Source organism: Vigna umbellata, chromosome 1, assembly GCF_029865625.1.
Source record: "Vigna umbellata cultivar VRB3 chromosome 1, Vumbellata_1.0, whole genome shotgun sequence".
Classification (NCBI taxonomy): Eukaryota; Viridiplantae; Streptophyta; class Magnoliopsida; order Fabales; family Fabaceae; genus Vigna; species Vigna umbellata.
Window position 1 is genome coordinate 95,333,747 of NC_142165.1, and position 21,337 is coordinate 95,355,083.

Sequence of the window (21,337 nt, forward strand, 5' to 3'; positions counted from 1 at the left end):
TTATCTTATTTTATTAACAGGTGTTTAAAAAATAGTTTTTTTATCATTTGATATTTTTCATATTTTTTATTTGTATTTATTTTGCTGCATGAAAGTTATTTTATTTTTTTATCTATTTATTATATTTTTTAATTTACATTTATTTTATATTTATTATTTTCTTAAATTTAAAATTTTAATATCAATCTCAGAAATATTCCTTATGTATAAAGTTCAAATTATATTGTTAATTAATATAATTTAGTATATATTATTTTTAAAAATTATTTTAAAAACTTGTCGCTTTTTAAAATAAATAAATAACTATTTCTTTTAATGTGTGTTTTAAATATATTTTAATCATTATTAAAAAATTAATATATTTTTAATATATTTTATTAAAGACTAACTTATATTTAAAATATAATTTCTTTGTTTTATATTTTTTTTCATTTTTAATTTTATTTTTTTATAATTTCTAATTACTTTAATAAATTGTTAAAGAATAACTTATATTAAAGTATTATTATTTTCTATACTATTTTTCTCATTTCTCATTTTCTCTTTTATGATTTCTAATTATTTGGTTGGTCATTTAATTTACTTCTTAAAATAGTATTATTTAAAAATTAATATATTTATTAAAAATACAAATTTTTTATACTTTCATATAAAAGATTATCTCCCATATGATTTTTTTTCTTTTCTTAATCAACGTAAACCACGATAGACATTCCTAAAAATTATTTTGAAAATTAGTTAATTTTTGAAATACATAAATATTATTTTAGTATATGTTCTTTGATACATTTTAACTATAATTAAAATTTTTTGTTTAATGTACTTTTAATATACTAATTGAATAACTTATATTTAAAGTATTAATTATTTTTTCTATGCTATTTTTTTCATTCTTAATTTTATCCTTTTATAATTTTTAATTATTTGGTAATTTAATAATTTATTAATAATTAACTTATATTTAAAGTATTAATTCTTTTTTATATTATATTTTCTCTTTTAATTTTGTACTATGATCTTTAATTACTTTGTCATATAATAAAGTTAAATTTTAAAAAATATATTTTAGTTTAATGTATTAAAATAATCTTATTTTAAAATTTATATAGATTTATTAATAATACAAAGTATAAAAACATTGTCACGTAATAATTTTATTTTAAAAAAACTGTGAATAAAAATTATATTTATCATTATTATATTAAATTATTATATATGTGACACCTGGGCACTAACAAGAGGGCGGGGAGTGACGCCGGTGCAAGAGGCATAGTGCAAAGGACACTGACAAGAAGCGGCTCCTGGCAAGGCTTCCAGTGGAAGGGACACATGGATGAATCGAACATACACCGGAATGAGAGGGATCCAGAGACTGTGTAGGTATAGGACTATACAGTTGAAGGATAGCTTAAAGGGATTGATTTGGCTACTCATATCACCAAATGCATTTGTTTTTCGGTAGTCTGACCCATAAGAACTCCATGGTTAAGCGTGCTTGGCCTCGTGATGATCTGTGGGGGCAGTCGATGTTTACAATATACATTTTCTTTATACTTTTATTATATAAAAATTAAACTAATATTATTTGATAAAAGTTTAAGTGTGTTTTAATGTTTAAAGTTGAATGTAAGATTATAATTTGTTCATAAAATTATAATTATGACTAAAATTTTGATACAATTTATGGATATAATCCTTTCAATATAATGATGTTAATTTGTTTGCATCTTAAATTATTTTTCAAACTAACATTTGAATTAAAATATCTAAAAGTGTTTAACATAATTAATTCAAAAAAAAATTAGTTTTACATTGAAACTAAAAACATATTTAACTCTTTAAATAATTATATTTATCATAAAATAAATAAAAATATTATACTTAATAGTTTATTTCAAAAGTTTAGTAATAAAAAAATAACATTTCATAATATTATAATTTTTTCAGAAAATTCATTTTTCACTCTAACTTCATGTAGTTAATGCTTGTAACTTTAATAAAATAAAATAAAATGAAAACAACCAACTAATTGTCTTTAAATACATTAGTATCTATATTGTTATTAAACAAGTTTATATATATATATATATATATATATATATATATATATATATATATATATATATAAAATTATATCACTAGAGGAATCTAACAATAAAAATTATATGAGTATACAAAAAATATTAAATAAAAAAAATATCTTATATTTAAAATATTGAACTTTGTTATATTATATTTTTATTTTTATTTTTATCTTTTTTGTGATTTCTAATTACTTATTTATTTAATAAAATAAAATTTAAAAAAATTATATTTTACTTTTATTTCTTAAAATAATATTATTTAAAAATAATATATAAATTAATTTTAAAATTAGTTTTATTCAAAACTTAATTATATACTTGAAAATATTTATTATTTTTTTCTGGATATGTAATTTTATTTTAATAAATACACAGGAAAAAAATCAATCTTGCTTAGACATAAACTAGTTATTATATAAAATGAATACAAAATTTATTTTATAAAATTAAATTAAATTTAAAATTCATTTTTTAACTTTGTATTGTATTAAAATTATATTAAAATTTGTCTGAATAAAATTTATCATTTTATTAGTATTGTCTAATTAATTCTACGTTTGATATGCATAAAAATGTTATGTTGTTATGATAACTAATTTTGAGACCTGTAATTCTGGTGAGTAAGGCTACCGAAGTGGTTTGTCGGTGGAGCGAACAGAGGTTCGGGCATCTTAGATTTCTGTTACGTGTTGATGTGTATATTTTAGGGCTGCTAATGCAAAACGTGGTGTATATTTAATGATTATGTAAGAAAGTGACAAATATGTAGATAATGATGTCTAGTTTGGCGGTGCACGAGGTTAATTTGTATTACTTTTGTTAAATTTTATTTTAATTTTAGAAAGTGTATAATTAATATTTTATATTTAGGCTGAATACCATTTTTTATTTATTTTTTTATTTAAGTGTTTAAAATAATCTTAATTTTCGCAATTTATGTATAGTTTAGTTTTTTTTCATGACACTATCGACAATGAATGTTAGTTCATAGTTTTTATAATTTTATTTTATTTTATTTTTTTAGATTTTTTCTTAATTTAGAATAAGGATATTTACATCTCAAGTTAATATTGTGTCATATGATAATGTTAGTATCATGTATTAAAACAATATTAGTGTTACATATCAAGTTAGTATTAGTGTCACATATTAGTGACGGTGTCACCCGTCAAGGTCTTTTATTCAATTCAGACTAATTCTTATTATTTTTGTTTAATTTAATCTTAATTTTTATTAATTTTGTTCAAATCCATTCCCAAACTTGTTCCCTCTAAATTGAGATCAAATTTAATTTTTATTAAAATTCACATTTTTGTTAAATATTTTTATTATTTTAAACCAACCCTAACTATATTATTTTTTTAGAAGTATCTCCTTCAACTACTCCAATGATTTTGTAAAACTTTTATCGATCCATTAATTCTTACTTTTAAACTAAATAATTTCAAAATTGCCGACAATTGTATAAAGTTAGAGTATCCTAGACACAACTTTTCCTCTGAATCGAACTTAAGAGAATTATATAAATGAGTTCTTCTAAAAAAAGTTTCACCAACATCACGTATCATGTCCTCGATATGATCATTCATCTATTCGCTTACAAAATATGTTCCTCGTGATGTTATTTGTGTAATAATTCTTCATGCCAAGTCCAAACTCTATAAACTCATCATTATATCAAAGATGAATATATGATCATGTATGTTGTTCAAGTCCTGTTGTATTTGATTAAAACAATGAACACAAGGAAAAAAATATGTCTCTTTCACAAAGATTGTGTGTTTTTTAACATATTGCAAGAATTCAGAAACTCCATTTTCATACCTCTTCACATATGCGACATTCATTCATTCAGTTTTGATCCATACTATGTTCGTAATAAACTTCAACAATCTCAAATTTTTAACTCTCATAAGGTTAGGTCCTACCTATTCTAAAAAAATATTTTTCATAATTTGCTAAAACGTATACAAAGAAGTCTAACATCATAAACTTGATAAAATTTCGGTAGCATTTTGCATTCACTAGTAAAAACCAGAGATATTATAACGCTTGTTATGCCTCGGTTCATCAGAAACTGAAGCATATAATGACGTGGTGGCATTTTTGAAATTTTCTTGACGGCCTCAGTTGTTTTAGAATTGATGCCATATAGGGTATATGGCCTTGGTTGTCTGCAGAACCGAGGCCAAAAATCCCTGCAAGACTCTGACATTCCACATTTGCAGTATGTTGTCATAAAGGATGCACCCAGACCATCATGGATTTAGCCTCGATTCTAACGGGGACTGAGGCAAAAAAGTTGAAAAAAAATCAAAATTGCCATTTCAGATCAATTTTGATTTTTTTTTAATAGAATAGGCCTCAGTTAGACAGGGAACCGAGGCCATATCCTTTCGTAGTTTTTTTTTATTTCGAATTTTTTTCTAAATGGGTTCAGACTAAGAACCCTAATCAGAAAACTCTTCCCCATTCTCTTCTCTGTTCCAGTTAGCGCGAGAAACCAACTTCTTCCTCTTTTTCTTCTCGCAAACCACCCAGTCTTGGGGCCGAGAAGTTCTGCGTCTCGAAGAGAGACAATGACCTCACGGTGGTGAGAATGGTGGCACTGCGGAAGCGTGACTCAAGCGTGTTCTCGCCTTCGATGGCGGTTGGTGTGGACTTTAAAGGTCCTTTCGTTGCGTTGGTAGACCTTCTCCTTTTCTCTTTCTTTTTCTGGCTCGCGATGCAAGAGGAGGTAGCGCCACTATCTTCTTCCCATTTTCCCTCCTTTTCTTTCATTCTAGTTCAAGCGTCGTAGGGAGGATTTTCTTTTCCGGCATCGCAGGGAGGATTTTCTTTTCCGACGTCTCAGCGGGCATTCTCGTGGTGGTGGGATTGTGAAAGCTTTCCTCTTTTAAAGAAAACGCGGGTTCGGTTCTAACCGAGCCTAGTTGCCAACGGCGTCGCGGTGGCGATAGAAGACGACGACGACGTGTCGCAAGTGACCTCCGGCGACGACGACGAGGGTGAAGGGCTGAGTATCTGGTGACGATAGCGTCAAAAACGTCACTGTGATTTTGGTGGTGCTGATTCTGCGATTTAGGGTTTAGGTTGTTCTTCAATTTTGGGGGTTTCTATTATGATGATCTGATTTCTTCTACGATTTGAGATGTAGGGTTTCATTCAAATTGAATTTGGGGTCTTTCCTGTTATGGTGTTTTAATCTTGTAATTTTGGTTAAGATTGATGGCTGGGATATGGGTTTCGCCTCTTAATTTGGGGTTTCCCGTTCGTTATTTGATTTTGGGTTGTTCTTTGGTTGCGCGAGTGGTGGCGAGGGAGGCACTGATGGTGGTGGCCATAGGTGTCAAGGTGGTCAACGTTGACAACTCCGTTTTGGCAGACTTGGAGTGAACCTTTTGGGTCAGTAGCCCAACAATGTATTTTTGGCTTGGGTTGGCAGTTTAGAGTGCACGTGATTTAAAAAAAACAAAAGGCTTTGACATCGGTTCTAGCCTGAACTACTGCCATAAGCCCATGTTATTACCTCAGTTTGAACCGAGGCCAAAAGTCCCCCAACTTTTTACCTCGCTGGTATATATCTCGGTTCGAAAACCGAAGTATATTGTCAAAAATAACCACTATCGTTTCCTTTGCTGCACTAGTGATTGATCTTTAAAATACACAAAATAAAAGTGATCACTTATTACCACAATCAAGTATGCATTCAGAGAACAAGACAAAATGATCTCAATCAAAACCTTGTCAAATTTATGCACAAACTTCAATGTACATGTTATAACAAATTATGAAAAATAATTTTTCCAAACTGTTTCGATCAGACAATTTAAGATTTAATAGAAACGATTAAAAGTTCAATCATTTATACAAAATGTCAAATGGAAATTAAGATTCACTTAATGTTTAATTATCATTCTAATAAATCTTAATACAATTACAATTATTTAAACATACAACATCTAATAATAAATATAAATTTCATACTACAAGTATTTTAAAAATTAAATAAAAAAATAAATCCAAAAAAACACACTAAAAAATTGTTTAAGATAAAAATTGTCCCTACAAATATGTTTTTCGTCTCTTAAGTATCACACGATTTTGGGTTTAGATGATTTTTTTAGAGATGATGATTCAACATCCAAAGGAATTGGTAATTGGTTTGGATGGTTTTTTTAGAGATGATGATTCTAACATATGCAGATGATGAAAATAGAGAAATTAGTGAAGATGGTGAAATTGAAGAGATCTTGAATGAACCTGAAGATGAATATGTCAATGACTCAATTCTTTACAAAGGCAAATTGTTTAACGATAATTGTTTCTGATTTTTTCAATTAGGGTTACATTAGGGATGACAGAGGAAAGGTTGGAGTGTGAGAAATGAAAAGAAAGGGTTGAGAGGAATGACAGAGGTGAACAATAATTTGGGGTTTCTTTTTTTTTTAGTTTTGAGAATAAAAATTATTAAAATACCCTTAACCTTAAAACTTAGAATCATGATATATAAAAGTATTTTTGTCTACTAAAACCCAGTATACATTGCTAAAATGTACCAACTGAAAAACAGACGTACGCGCGTTAACAAATCCCTTTATATATATTCACAAGTATTTTTTTATTCCTTTCTTCTGCCGCCATCGAAGTTGTTAACTTTTTATCGTGACCAACTTCTTAAGTTTGTCTTATTGTTATGTCTTCTCTTACATAATTCATCATTATCATTAATTTTAGCATACTAAAACCTTATAAAAATATGATTTTAACTTTACTAATCGTAATATTTAGTCTTACATATCTATTGGTTTATTAGTTAATATGTTTATTAGTCTTAAGTAAAATGTTTTCGTTATCATATTTAAATTTAAGAGATAAAATAAATAATGAACCCATCATAAAAGAATAAAATTAAATTAAAAATAAGAAATATTGATTCAAATTATGATGTAGTATGGTTTGTTTATTTTGGTTTAAATTGAACAACACCAAGCTAGAAATATTCTTTATATTTGATTTAGATATATTTTAAATAAAAAAGATGGAGTCAAACGGATGGAGAAAGTAAGTATATATACGCTTATCAATAAAGAAAAAGTAATATGATAACATTGACATAAGGATAAAATAGTTAAAAGAAAATTCGTATTAATTAAGGAAAAATAAAATAAAAAATAATGTAAAATAAAGTATAAAAATATTTTAAATGTCAAAATATTATTATTTTTGAAATGATTTATAATTAGAATGTAAAAATTCTCCTTCATTTATATTTATTAGATAACGTGATTATTTATAATTTTGGAAATAAAATAGAGTACTGTGTTGTGTAGATGCGTGGCAACATAAAGGACAGTGAAAGAGAAGCCAAGGGAGTTGGAAAGAGGAGAAAAGAAGAGAAGAGACGCAGAGATCTACCTTATTCTTTTACTCTTCCCTCTCTCTCTTGCTCTTTCACACTCAGACATGGGCTTCCCAGCCAACGGCGCCTCAGCGGACCACCCCATCAAGTTCCTTATCTACGGCCGTACGGGCTGGATTGGTGGTCTCCTCGGTACCCTCTGCCAGGCCCAAGCCATCCCCTTCCAGTACGCCTCGGGCCGTCTCGAGGACCGGGCCTCCCTCGAAAAGGACATAGCTGAGGTCAAGCCCACCCACGTATTCAACGCCGCCGGTGTCACGGGCCGGCCCAACGTGGACTGGTGCGAGTCCCACAAGGTCGAAACCATCCGAACCAACGTCGTCGGAACCCTCACTCTCGCCGACGTCTGCCGCCAACACGGCCTTCTCCTCCTCAACTACGCCACCGGTTGCATCTTCGAGTACGATTCCGGTCATCCTCTCGGATCCGGAATCGGCTTCAAAGAGAACGACACTCCCAATTTCACCGGTTCCTTCTACTCTAAGACCAAGGCCATGGTACGAGTCTAACAAATTCAACACAACTTAATTTACATTATATTTTAGATCTGGTTCGTATTATCGATTGGCACACCTTGTTGTGACAGGTGGAGGATCTGCTTAAGAACTACGATAATGTGTGTACCTTGCGAGTGAGGATGCCTATCTCGTCTGATTTATCGAATCCGCGCAACTTCATCACGAAGATCACTCGATACGAGAAAGTTGTTGATATTCCGAATTCCATGACTATATTGGATGAACTTCTTCCCATTTCGATTGAGATGGCGAAGAGGAATCTGACTGGGATCTGGAACTTCACAAACCCTGGAGTGGTTAGTCACAATGAAATTCTAGAGATGTACAGAGAGTATGTTGACCCAAACTTCACCTGGAAGAACTTCACTCTTGAGGAACAGGCGAAGGTGATCGTTGCCCCCAGGAGCAACAATGAGCTTGATGCCACCAAATTGAAGACTGAATTTCCAGAATTGCTGTCTATCAAGGACTCCCTCGTCAAGTATGTCTTCCAGCCCAACCAGAAGGTTAAAGCTTAAGTGTAAAGGTTCCCTCTTTTATCATTATTATTCTCCTCATTGATTTAAGTGTGCCTGTATTTTTATTTTATGTTGTATTTTGAATTTTTACCTTCTGCTGATTGAATAAGTAGTTTTCAAGGTACTTTCCAATGATTTTTAGGGTTCCTTTTTTCTTACCTTGTGCTTTATGATGGTTATATTACACATTGCGTGCCAAGTGAATATGGTTTGTGGGGAAAGACTTGGTATGTAGAGATAAAATGAGAAAGGAACATACATTAAAACCCACTAAGAATTGCCTCCATAACTTTTTAAATGGTTCTGTAGACAAAAATGAAAGGAAGGGAAACAAAACAATTACCCAAACAGATTACTTGCTTGATGGAGAAAAAAAAAAGGATTTATTTACTATTTTAATTTTTCACTAGTATAATAATAAGAAAAAAAAATTAAAATATTATCGATATTTGATAATTATTTGTTATATGACGTCAAATATTTTTCTGGCAAACTCGGTTATCCCTTCCCTTGGATGCAAAAAGAGAGCTGGAGTGTGTCTGGGTTTGGTTATCACTTGTGAGTTCAATACAAATAAACACTTGTTGAATGCCAATGATACATGCCTTAATCCATGACGATGTCTCAACTTTTTACATTTTGCATTCTCGTGTGCAGATCAATCTTTTTTCTATATCAATATATAATTGATTTAATATTCTTTTTAAATGGGATATCTAACAAATTTAAAACTTTAGTTTAAGTTTCTTTTATTACTTCTTTTTCAGTTATAATATTAAACTGTTACATCATCTACAATATTAGGCAATGATTTATGTCAAGTGTTTCCCTTAGGTTGACATGTATAATATGTAATGAAAGTTATATTAATTATTATAGTTTTAAAAAGTAAAGAATTAAAAGATAATATTAACAAAATTATACTTAAATAAAATTTAATATAAATAAGTTTTCAGTAGACCTAAATTAAAATAAGTAAAAATATGTATTTTAGATTATTAAATTAAAACTTTTAATATATTAGTTATTTCATTTGAGGAAAAAATTTAGCAAATACTTCAAAAATAACTAATCATGTTAGAAGCTTAATTTAGGATATCGATTTATGTAAGGTGTAGTATCAATATTATAGTATTAAATCAGGATTCTCTTACATTGTTTTTAGACCTGAATGTTAAAATCAAGTAACATTAAAGGTTACATCTTAAAGAAATCTGAGTTTCTCCTAATAAAAAAGGATATGTTGTCTAGTTTAAAGTTTGTAGTGCAGAGCTTTCTTCTTTTTGTTGTGATGTTAATTGCTAACTTGTATTTATATTTGAAACTGTGTATGTTGTTTCTATTAAAATGTCAAAACATGCATTGCATATAGAAAATATTGAAATTCCAACAATGTGATCAATCAAGTAGGATAGAGAATAACTGTCACGTGTACACCAATTAAGTAGATTAATTTATGAGAGAAGCCCAATGTTATGGTTAGGAGAACTAAAACAACTCGTCAACTGAGCCCATTAAATTTGTCACATGTCACCCAATTTGTCTTTATAGTATTAAATTATGGACCATGCGTCCCTCACACAACATGATAATTAACACAAAATATAACATATGATTGTGATGACTGCCTCGAATAAATAAATAAGATACAAAACTATCGGTGCCTTGACTTTAGAATTTGGATATCCACCAGATATATTCTCTATGCATCACTGTGATTGCCTCCATCTATTCGACACAAAAATGAAAGGATTTGATCCACAAAAACCAAATACATCCAATAATTACTTCTGTATTTGCTTTTATTTTTATAAATATAGGCCAAGTAAATAAAACGATATTCAATGTAGTTAATAATGAAATAAATATAACTTGTTAATTTTGTTATAAAAAATGGTATCATGTTTAGAAGAGGTTATACTTTATAAAATTATAATTACATTGTAGTTAAATAGTATTATGTTATCAATTATTTTTAGTCATTATAGTCAGTTATCCAAAGTTACATTTAAAAATAGTAACCTAAAGAGTAAGTGTTTCAGTTAATTTATAAATAACTAATAAATTTACCATAAAAAGAGTCTTTCCCTTCCTAAATACATTTGATAATAGTTTTATGTTTTTATACCTTCTAACATCTTTCATGAAATGTTTCGATTTAAATTATAGATATTTTATATTAATAAAACATGAATCCAACCATTTAAATTATTAATATCACTTTTAACAAAAAGAAAAATCTTAAAGTAACATATATGCTCTTATATCAAAATGTACTTTTCTAAACTTTAATACAAATATGTATTTGTGTAAATAAGTTAGGAAGATAAATTATTGAGTATAATATTATTTAGAAATCTTTCAAAATAATTTAAAAACGAATGAGACATATGTTCAATTACATAATATATTAATATCTTTAATTTAACACATTAAAAAAATAAATTTATAAATATTTATTTTTATAATGTAATAAAAAAATTTATTTATACTCAATATAAAACTTAAACAAATACTTAAATTCTCAATATTATCTTCTAATACAAACAATTTGTTCTAAACCTTAATGAAATGAATCATATTTCTAATGTATTTGATGAATCTTGCTCTTGTATTACCATATGCATCATGATGATTAAAACTCCTTTAAATGACTGTTGCGATATTAAAGCTCATTAAAGACCTATATAGTTCAAGAAACTCATTGGTTGTCCAAGGCTAAGAGATTGACACGTTATGCTTCAATACTCTCCACTAGTTTTCATTCTCAAAGACTAGTTTAGATAGGTAGGTATCTATTGTAACAGTTGTCGATTTTTGTTACATAAACAAATTTGTTAAGATAAATTTCTCTCTATATATTTATAAGATATTTGTTTAGATAAATTTTTCCAGAAATATTTATGAGAAAAAATAAAAATAAAAAATTAAACAGGATTTTTTATAAGTTAAAATTAAGTTATGTATATATTGAAAATAAGAATTTAAAGACTGGAGAACTTCTACAAATTAGTTTATTGTTAAGCTAATCTTAGTTTTTTTTTAAAATATTTTTTCAAAAAGTGTTTATGAAAAATATACCCAAAATAAATACTCTTTTACATTCAAAAGATTAAAAATCATATTATTTATTTTATCTTATTCTTTTTAAGGGATAATTTTACTTTATACACCAAATAATATGATCTATTGTGTCAAAAGATTTTTGTCAGTTGATTGAGCATGGTACATGAGCTGTATAAGCTTTTTACATGTGGTCAATTCATACAGATAAAAAGAAAAGGCTTTGACACAATACTTTAATAATATTATCTTATTTCTGTTATCCCGTATCAGAAAAAATCACATATAAAATTGATATTGACTTAAAAATGTTGATACAGTTTGAGTGTGACAAGTTACCTCTGTTTATAATGTTAGCCTCTTTCTCTCATAATCTTCCATAGTGATTGACCATAATAAATAATTGCCTCATTTTGCAAGATAATGTTATAAGAAATATGCCTAATTAAATAAGTGGTCCACTTTTTCTGTTAAGTCTAGTTTGTGTATTAAAAGAACTTTTCGTTTATCCTTTTATTAGTATGCAATTGTTTTACTTATATAAACTTAACTAATTTTTAGAAGTATTTACCGTTTTTTTTTTCTGGACTGTTTTACATTTACACTTATATGGCAAGTGACTGCTAACTCTCTAAATTTAAAACATATTAGTACAATAAATTTGGTTATATGTTTGACATCTAAAGACGTTATATCTGTACTGTCTTAGTAGGTTATAGAAAAGAAAATCAATTAATTAATATTAATCTATAACTATATTGCTCAAAGTTATTTTAAATCTATTTTAATAAATTGGTTTTATGGTTCAAAATTTAACAAAAAAAATTCTTACCCTTAACAAAAAAAGATATATATAATAAAATCTTTACATTGATAAGATTTCTTTTTTCACCTTCATTGTTTTTTAACATTTCTTACCTTTAATATTTCCTAAACTCTCGTCATTAAAGTGATTATTGTAAAAGAGAAAACAACTATACGAAAACAAATATACAACACATTTCACTTTAAAATCAAATAAGAACCTAAGCATATATACATATTATAGACTTGACAAATCCAGATACAAGTATTGATGTCAAGCTATCACGGGTCAAGCACTTGTGGTGGCAGAATAGCTGACCTCTCGAACTATCACACAAAGTTAGTCTGTCAACCACCTATGGACAAAGAACATTAGATCATACACTAGGACATCTTGTTATTCCTCACCACGTAATCTCCTTCACTATCAGAGATGAAACAATTATTAGAGCATTATGATAACCTTTAAGAATGAGCTTCATACATCAACATCTACACTACAGGGCATCACCATGGAATCTCTCCATGAGCGTCATGGAATTACGTCCATCAACCATCCACATAATCAAAACAAAATCATCATAACCATCATATTCATCAATCATACACATACACATAAACATATTCACAACTCATGAATATTCATTTATTTAAATCAATTAAGTATAACAAATTTATAAACTACTTACCCAAATAAAGAATATAAAGCAAGGAAAACATAAAAACTTAGAAACAAAGTGCCCAACAAATTTTAAATTTTTAAGTTATTTCTAAGGATAATAGATTATTACACTTGATAATCAATTATTTTAGAGAAAATCCATACAAAGACGATCTTTTGACTGAAATAATCGATTATCACATTTGATAATCGATTATTCCAGAAAGTTTCGAAAAAACATTTTGATTGAGATAATTGATTATCAAGTAAGATAATCAATTATCCCTATCAGTTTTGACATTTGACATGATTTTTCATGTTTGGTTGCACCTAAGGCTGGTCCAAATGACCAAAATTAGTATCATTGATCTTAGAATTGATTCACAAACATGTTTATACTCAAAAGTGGATACTATTTGGATCTTTAGCTAGGATTTAGTTGCACCAATTCATACCAACACTCCAAAAGCTAACATATTAGATTTGACACCTTACTAACCTTATTTTTTTGTACTAAGAGTTCAAACAAGTTTTAAAAAGCCTAAAACTAGACCTTAAACTTCAGGTTTTCCCATTCAACCCCTATCTCAAAATATCACCTATAAAACTCTCCTTTTAAATTAAAACTAGCTTATAACTCTGCCTATTTTCCACTTTCCCAATTGACATTAAATTTCTGGTTATTTGAAGTTTTAGACAAGATTAAAATGATATAAAAATAGCTCACCAACACAATTTTAGTTCCAAAATCATTTTTATAAAAATTCAACTACCAAAACTCAAATTTAGACTGAAAACCAACCCAACAACACTCCTTTTTTACTACTTTCAACTCCATAACAAATGTATACTTCATATAACTCTAAAACAGGAAATCACATGTTCAAGCAAGCATCATTTCATAGCATACACCACAATATTCACCAATAACCAAACATTCACTCATCAAAATACAAACTTCATAAAATTGTAACATATTCAACCAAATATGTATCTCACCCTCTACCAAACATGATTACATACTTCTTAATATGAAATTAAAGAAAATATTAGCTTCCCTTACCTATTAGAAGACCAAACTATCCTAATGAATCCCAAACAACTTTCACAAATCCAAGAACATTAATTGTGCCTACAAACAACGAAATCATGATCATGATATGCTATTAGGATCACTGATCGATAAGGAACTAACGAAAGAGGTTGAATGACACATGCAAGAAATCCCCTTTGCATGTGTCTTAAACTGAAAAATAAAGAAAATGAATACAAATTGACCTACTTTATATGGAAGACTGATTGGTAGAGGATGGAGAACTCACTCTCGTGATCTACTAGGCACTTCCTAATTGTCGAACATATGTCTCAAGAGTTAGAAATTTTAGAGAAAAGAAGAAGATAACTCAAGAATGAGTATTAGAGATGATGAGTGATTTAAAAGATGATACGTGTTTATGAAATTTTATTTATATTATTGAATTATTTTGATATTAAAATACTCGATTTTATTATTTTAAAACATTTATCAATTCTAACATAGGTTCTTACTTCAAATATTTTTCTTAATTCAAAATTCTATTCAATTCAATTAGTTAAATACTAATGTAGCATTATTGAAAAATTCAAATTATATGCCCATTTTAAAAAGGACTTCTTTTACATTAAATTTGAACCACTTGTAAAAAAAAATTGTATCAGTTTTATTTTATCCAATTAAATGAATATAGATTTCAAATTTAATATACTTAATTATATTTGTAGTAGATTTTTCGAAATTATATTTACCACTGTCTCGTGTACGAGTGACTGAGGTGTAACGTAAAATGTTTCGAAAATATTACGGAAATGCTGCTTTTCATTTTAATCTGTGTAAATATATTTTCTTTTTAAATTACGTTATCATGTGTGGCTCAATCAAGCATTGACACGCGATACTTTGATCCTTATAAATATTATATTTTCATCTAGACATTCACCTTGCTCTATCTTTAACTACAATCATTATTGGACATTTCTTTTACTGGATTTTTTTTATATTTATTCAATATAAATAAAAATTATATTTTAAATTTAAATATAAAATATTTTAGATGAATTAATAAAAATAGTATTTTTTTTATTAAACGTTAGAAAACTGTAGACAAAATAAAAAGTTGTGTATGTGATTTTTTTTATCAAATGCTCAAAGCATCTCGGAGATGAGTGTCGGACAACAGTTCAGAATATTGTTGATTAAATCAATGTGTCAAAAATATTTATTTTTCTGACCTTCATCTAATAATAACGTTCTTATTTCACTGTTATTCTATTGGTAACAGTTTTCTGAACAAAATGTATTTTTTTATGATTTTTTTTCTTACTAGAGTTAAGTCCGTTTACGTTGTTGTTTAACTATATAATGCTCAAAATGATATGGTTTTTAATTTGTAGAAAAGGAAACTCAAAAGCCATATTTAATAGACTTTTAGATTTTAGGCTTAATACCTCTTTTTGTCTCTTTATAAGGGAAATGTTCAAGTTCGTCCTACCTTTTTTAAAAAGTTCAATGTGGTCCCAAGTTGTGAAAAAAGTATCCAATTAAATCCTTTTTGGTCACGGCGTCAAATTTTTAACGGTGGAGCTGTCACCCTGGACAAAACATAATGACGTGTCTACTTTATGTCATTGCGTGGCAGTGTAAGGTTAAATGACGTGTAAAATTTAAATTTTTAAAAAAAATTTGACAGAGGGTAGGGGTGCTTTGCTCTGCGTTGAAGAAGATGCAGATGTTGATGGCGTCATGAAGACTGGCGATGAAGGGTTTGCTTGCAGGTTCGAAGAGTTTGATGTGCTGATGGCGAATCTTGGTTGGATGATTTTCGCGAGAGGGTTGGACGTTTTTTATTCGCGATGAACTCGCGATTAGGGTTCCTAATTTGGGTGTAATCAGAATTTCTTGAAGTTTATTTTCTATCCATTCTCGGTGTAATCAGAAATTCTTGTAGAAATTATTTTTAAAACAATCACTGTAAAAAAGGATTAGTTTATCATAAGATTTTCATACTGCATAAACTGTTTGTTTACTTCACCACCATTAAGGAGGTTTGCATTTTGAAATTTGCTAAAAAAGTAGAATTCACTGGTTATTGTTTAACTTGGCAGATTTTGATGTTGCACGTCACAATAAAAGGGTCAATGTGCCTGCGCCCTGACAATTGAAAATATTAGTAGGTCTTGTACAATATTTGTTTCTTGGAAAGAATTGTGTCTGCGCCCTGGCAATTGAAAATATTCAGAACAATGGTAACGAGAGATAAGATTTGAGTCTGAGATCTTGTTTAATTTAAAGGAAAACTGTGGACGTGAATTTTGTTTAGATTAACGTTTGCAAATCTTGCTTATTTCATGTCAAGAGCTTAAGAAGAAAAGTGTGGGGCTCTTTTTTGTGTTTATGAAAGGGAAATCACAATTCAAACTGATTGCGTAAAATTAATGTGCTTGAAAATCAATTGTCTGGATATGTTAATGTGGCTTTTAGACCACTTATTTTATATTGTGGAAAAAACCTTGATTTTATTTATGAAATTATTGTGGTAAATCCCTTTCAAAGCCGAATGGTAAAGCCTGTTCACTAGGAAGCACTCCTAGCTAAAAGACCGAGCGGTAAATCCCTCTCGGCAGAGAGGTAAAGTCCTCCCATTAGAAAGTTCTCCACGAACTCCTAGTGCAAAGACGAACGGTAAAGCTCGTTCCCTAGGAAGAGATCCTAGGTCAAAGTCAAAGACCAAGAGGTAAATCCCTCTCGTTGAAGACAAAGCAGGGAAGTAAAGCCCTCTCAAAGCCGAACGGTAAAGCCCCCTCCTTAGGAGGAACTCCGTGGTCAAAGTCAAAGACTGAGAGGTAAATCCCTCTCAGTTCATGTTGAAGGCCGAGAGGTAAATCCATCTCGGTTCATGTTGAAGGCCGAGAGGTAAATTCCCCTCGGCTCATGTTGAAGGCCGAGAGGTAAATCCCTCTCGGTTCATGTTGAAGGTCGAGAGGTAAATCCCTCTCGGTCCATGTTGAAGGCCGAGAGGTAAATCCCTCTCGGTTCATGTTTACATGGAAAGCAAACTCCTCACTACAGGAAAAAAACCTCCCTCAAACTCATAAGTCCTATAGTTAACCACGGCTAAAGCCGAACACTTAACTCAGACTTGTGGGACATAATGTATCGTACCCAGTGGAGGCCGAACGGTTAACAATCAGTACCGTTCGGCCTATCCACTCAGGTCAAAGATTGGGCCGCAATTGGACCAGCGCTTAAGCTATTGTTGGGCCAACAATCCAGCTGATGATAAAATAATCAAAGAATATCTAATTAAAGATATTGATAAAGCAAGTTTTAAACAACCAACTAGATTTTCAGGTGATCTGTTTATATCTTATTCTGTTTATATTTTATTGTGCTTGTATCAACTCAGTTCCACTTATGCATTATTCATTCTACACTACTCTCAAATACTCAATAGTGATAACCATAAATCACACGCCTAACTTAAGAAGAAAGACAATCAGTTCAAACGATTCCAACGTTCAAAAAGAAGGAAGACACGTCAACAAAGATTCGTCTCTCAGTTCCATAAAATCTTACGGAAACAATGTTATAACAAATGCATCATAGAAATCTTAGTAACTCTATATTTGATCTATATTTATAAATTTTTCTATAAACTTTTTATATTTAAATTATGATAGTATGCTACGAGTCTCCTTCAAATTTAAAAAATCGGTTTAAAATATTTTATCAATATGTACCTATCCATGCATATACACTGCATAAAAGATTTTGGTAATAAATAAAAGCATAGTATAAAGGAACTTAGCATAGCGTAGATGGAATTGTGGATGATGATGAAAAAGTAAAAGAATTAGAAGTTGAAGTTGGAGAGAGAAGCGCGTGCGTGGTTTGTGATTGATCCAAGAGACCACACATTGGAAAAATACTGTGTTATGGTTGCACACGACACAGTGACAGATGGCGGGGCGTGGACAAGATGTGTTAGCGAATGGGAGGGGACGGTGTTGTTGGGTGAGACAATAACTCTGATGAGTATGCACATAGTGCAGGCGCAGCTGGCGGCTTTGAATTTTAGGCTACGCGTAGGCCCCACCCACTGTTAAAAAACCCTTTATTTGCCCCCACAACCCTTCAACTTTTCAAAATCAATACTTTAATTCTTTATATTCTATTTAAAATTTAAAATTAAATTTCATTATGACACTAAAATGCATTTTGAGAGATTAGATGGGTGTTTGTGTAATTTGATCCTCCTAATAATAGGTTACGGAGAGTACTGTAGAATGTGAAAAGCATTTGCATTTATTAGGGAAGGGGAGACCATCATCAATCCTCCTAGCCTGACATCTCCATTAGTAGGTGGGCCACCCTCCTCACTCCCTCAGTCCCCCCTTCTCACACGTGTCACACTTTCCACTCACCTTCTTTCTCTCCCACTCCCATCTCTTCCATCCCCTTCCCAGAACTTCCATAAATATTCTTCCGCACTCCAGCCAAAACCATATATAATGCAATCATACGGAAAACAAACATGGCAATCATCACTACCAGTTAAAACTGCGAAAACACCACCAACAGTAGTCACTCTCCATTATTTGCACATGCTCACATTTATTCAAGAGAAACTCTAAACAAAAGAAAAAAAAAAAAAGGTTCCTAATGCTGGATTAACGTGTTTCTCATGGGTTGGCGTTTGGGCCAGAGCGGCCCAAGAACTGCAACTCTTGCTTGTCGTAAATTTGGAGGGAAAAATCCCTCAGCGTCTGAGTCTTGGTGGCGCTGGAAGGAACGCTAGGGGCCATGCTGGAATTGGTAGACGACCTAGCTCCCACAGTGCTCGTACTCACCGCTGCTGAGTTTGAACCGTTACAGCAGGCCGTCATGACGGACCAAGCTTCTGGAATATTCGTTGTTGTCACGACAGGCGTTATGGGCCTGGCCGCCACGTTCAACACGGAGGGAGATAAGGCCCATATCTGAGGCTGGTGGCTGGAGGGGCCCGTAACTCCGCCCAAGGGGTTCCTGGTGGTCGCGGCCTGCGGGATCATCCAGAACGTGTTGGCGGGGACAACCATGCTGGGGTTACTAACGGCCCAGACCGGGACCAGTCCTTGGGGTACTTGAACCGGGGCCAGACCGGACGTCTGCGAAACGGTATCGTTTATGTCCACGAACTCGCTGTTAGAAGGGCGTTTCCGTTTCTTGTTAGACGCGCCTTCTTCGCCCCTGTTTTGGTTGGCGCTCGAGGTCGTTGGGATTTTGAGCGCGCCGCCGACAGAGACCGCGATGGCTGGCACCGTGCCTGTGCCGGTGGCTTCTATGATGGCCTGCTCGGAGTGCTCGAGGAGCCACCGGACGGTTTCGCCGTCGGATTTGTGGCCCAGCTCTCGGGTCAGTTGGAAGATCCGGGCGGCGCAGGTGGCGGGTATTCGGATCCTGCGGCCTCGGCCTTCGACTTTGGTGTGGCGGTCCTTGGTGGAGGAGCGCCTGGGCGATTTGAGCTGAAGCTGCATCGTCGGCAGCGGTGGAGGAGGATTGGGCGCGTTGGGGTCCGGGTCAGGGTCGGAATCCGTTGGCTCGTTTTTGAGCGGCAAGGCTTGGAAGGCTATGGCTTTGTCTTGGAAGTGTTGTTGAAATCCATTGAGGTTGGTGCTTTGGGATAAGGCTTTGTCTGCGTCGACATCGCTGGTGCTGAGGTCCGTTGTTCCTCCATCTTGGTCTTGATCCATGTCCTGCTCCTCCTGATTGGACGCCATTTCACTGATTTTGAATTGGAAGATTAATCCAGAGAGATTTGGAAGACTGGGGATACAAAAGATTAATTTTTTTTTTGTTGGGTAGGCTTCAGTGAAATTCAAGGAAGGAGCAGAGAGGGATGTTTTAGGTGTGGTGGCTAAAACACCAAAATGCACTACAACAAATGGAATGTCATATAAATAATCATTAATTAAATACACGGATAAAAAGTGTAAAGATATTTCTACTTCAAACACTAACATCTCTCCAATGTTAAAGACATTATTCTTAATATCCTTGGATAAACTTTTTAATTAAATCTAATTTTACATAATTTACTTAAGGTTTTATAACTTCAAAAAATATAAATTAAAAATTTATATCTACTTTTGATAAAAAAAAACACTGTTATTTCAATACAACTTATATTATAATATATCATTAGCTCACCAAATACTAAATCAGACTGTTATTTAAATACAACTTATATTATAATATATCATTAGCTCACAAAATACTAAATCTGACTGTGGTTTATCATTTTTTACTCTCTATAATACTTTTATTCTATCATATATATGAATCAATTAACTCTGAGTTTATAATATTTTGTTATCTCTTTAATAATGTTATAATAATTCAACAAAATATATTTTTGATTAACAGAAATATATTGACATTTACTTTTAGTTTTTAAAAAGTAAACTGTCTACTTTATATTTTTATTTACAATGTATTGTTTTTATTTTATAAATAAGAGATAAAAAGATGTTTTTTCATAAAAAGAAATCTCATCTCATATATTTTATAATATAGGAGAACATGTTATATATTTTTCCAAACTAACATCAAATATTGCCGTATGTATAAATAGTATATACAGTTATCATGCAAATAGTCTTTTATATTGTTATTAAATAAAAAAACAGTATAATAATTTATTTAAAAGATCACATATGTTTTGTAGAAAGCAATCAATCCAATAAAACAGAATCACAGTATGCCAAATTGATTAACTTAAATTGTAATTGCAAGTATTCATAATAAACTTTATGATTTAAATTGTGTGATTTTTGTACCATACTTGTAAAGTAATTTTTGGAGATTAATTTCACTTACTATTATTTAAATTTAATTAAATTTTAAGTGTATAATAATTTTGGATATTTTAAATTCAATATTTATTAATTTTTATTCCTTGATTGCTAAAAATTGTTATATTTTTCAGTTCAATCCTAAGACGATGATCTGATTATATTTTATCCATTATTTTTATGTGATAAGAAATACAATGTTTCTGTAATTAATATAAAATAATATATTAATGATTTTTTTTTATCAAAAATAATAAATATTTCATCAACTGAAATAATCATTTGGTGATAATTTAAGTTACTTATCATTTTATATTAAATATAATATCATTTTAATTAACTCAAAATATCACATTTTTTTTTATGATGAACAATGCCATATATATGGTATATTGTTA

General features: G+C 30.6%; 1 protein-coding gene and 1 pseudogene across 1 annotated transcript; one reads left to right on the forward strand and one right to left on the reverse strand.

Moving 5' to 3' along the window:
* The first annotated feature begins 7,424 nt into the window (after positions 1-7,424).
* On the forward strand, positions 7,425-8,677 carry NRS/ER (nucleotide-rhamnose synthase/epimerase-reductase). The gene is made up of 2 exons (XM_047302309.2): positions 7,425-8,003; positions 8,093-8,677. Exons 1-2 carry the CDS (start codon positions 7,551-7,553, stop codon positions 8,540-8,542), a joined length of 903 nt encoding a protein of 300 aa, XP_047158265.1. The 5' UTR covers positions 7,425-7,550; the 3' UTR covers positions 8,543-8,677.
* A 9,953-nt stretch (positions 8,678-18,630) lies between these two features.
* On the reverse strand, positions 18,631-20,072 carry LOC124828915 (transcription factor TCP19 pseudogene; annotated as a pseudogene).
* Between the last annotated feature and the right edge of the window lie 1,265 nt (positions 20,073-21,337).

Bases quoted from the DNA above. Each gene is read 5' to 3' on its own strand.
- NRS/ER (XM_047302309.2), top strand. From the start codon at position 7,551: ATGGGCTTCCCAGCCAACGGCGCCTCAGCGGACCACCCCATCAAGTTC. The intron at 8,004-8,092 runs GTACGAGTCTAA...TTGTTGTGACAG, and splicing joins ACTCTAAGACCAAGGCCATG to GTGGAGGATCTGCTTAAGAA.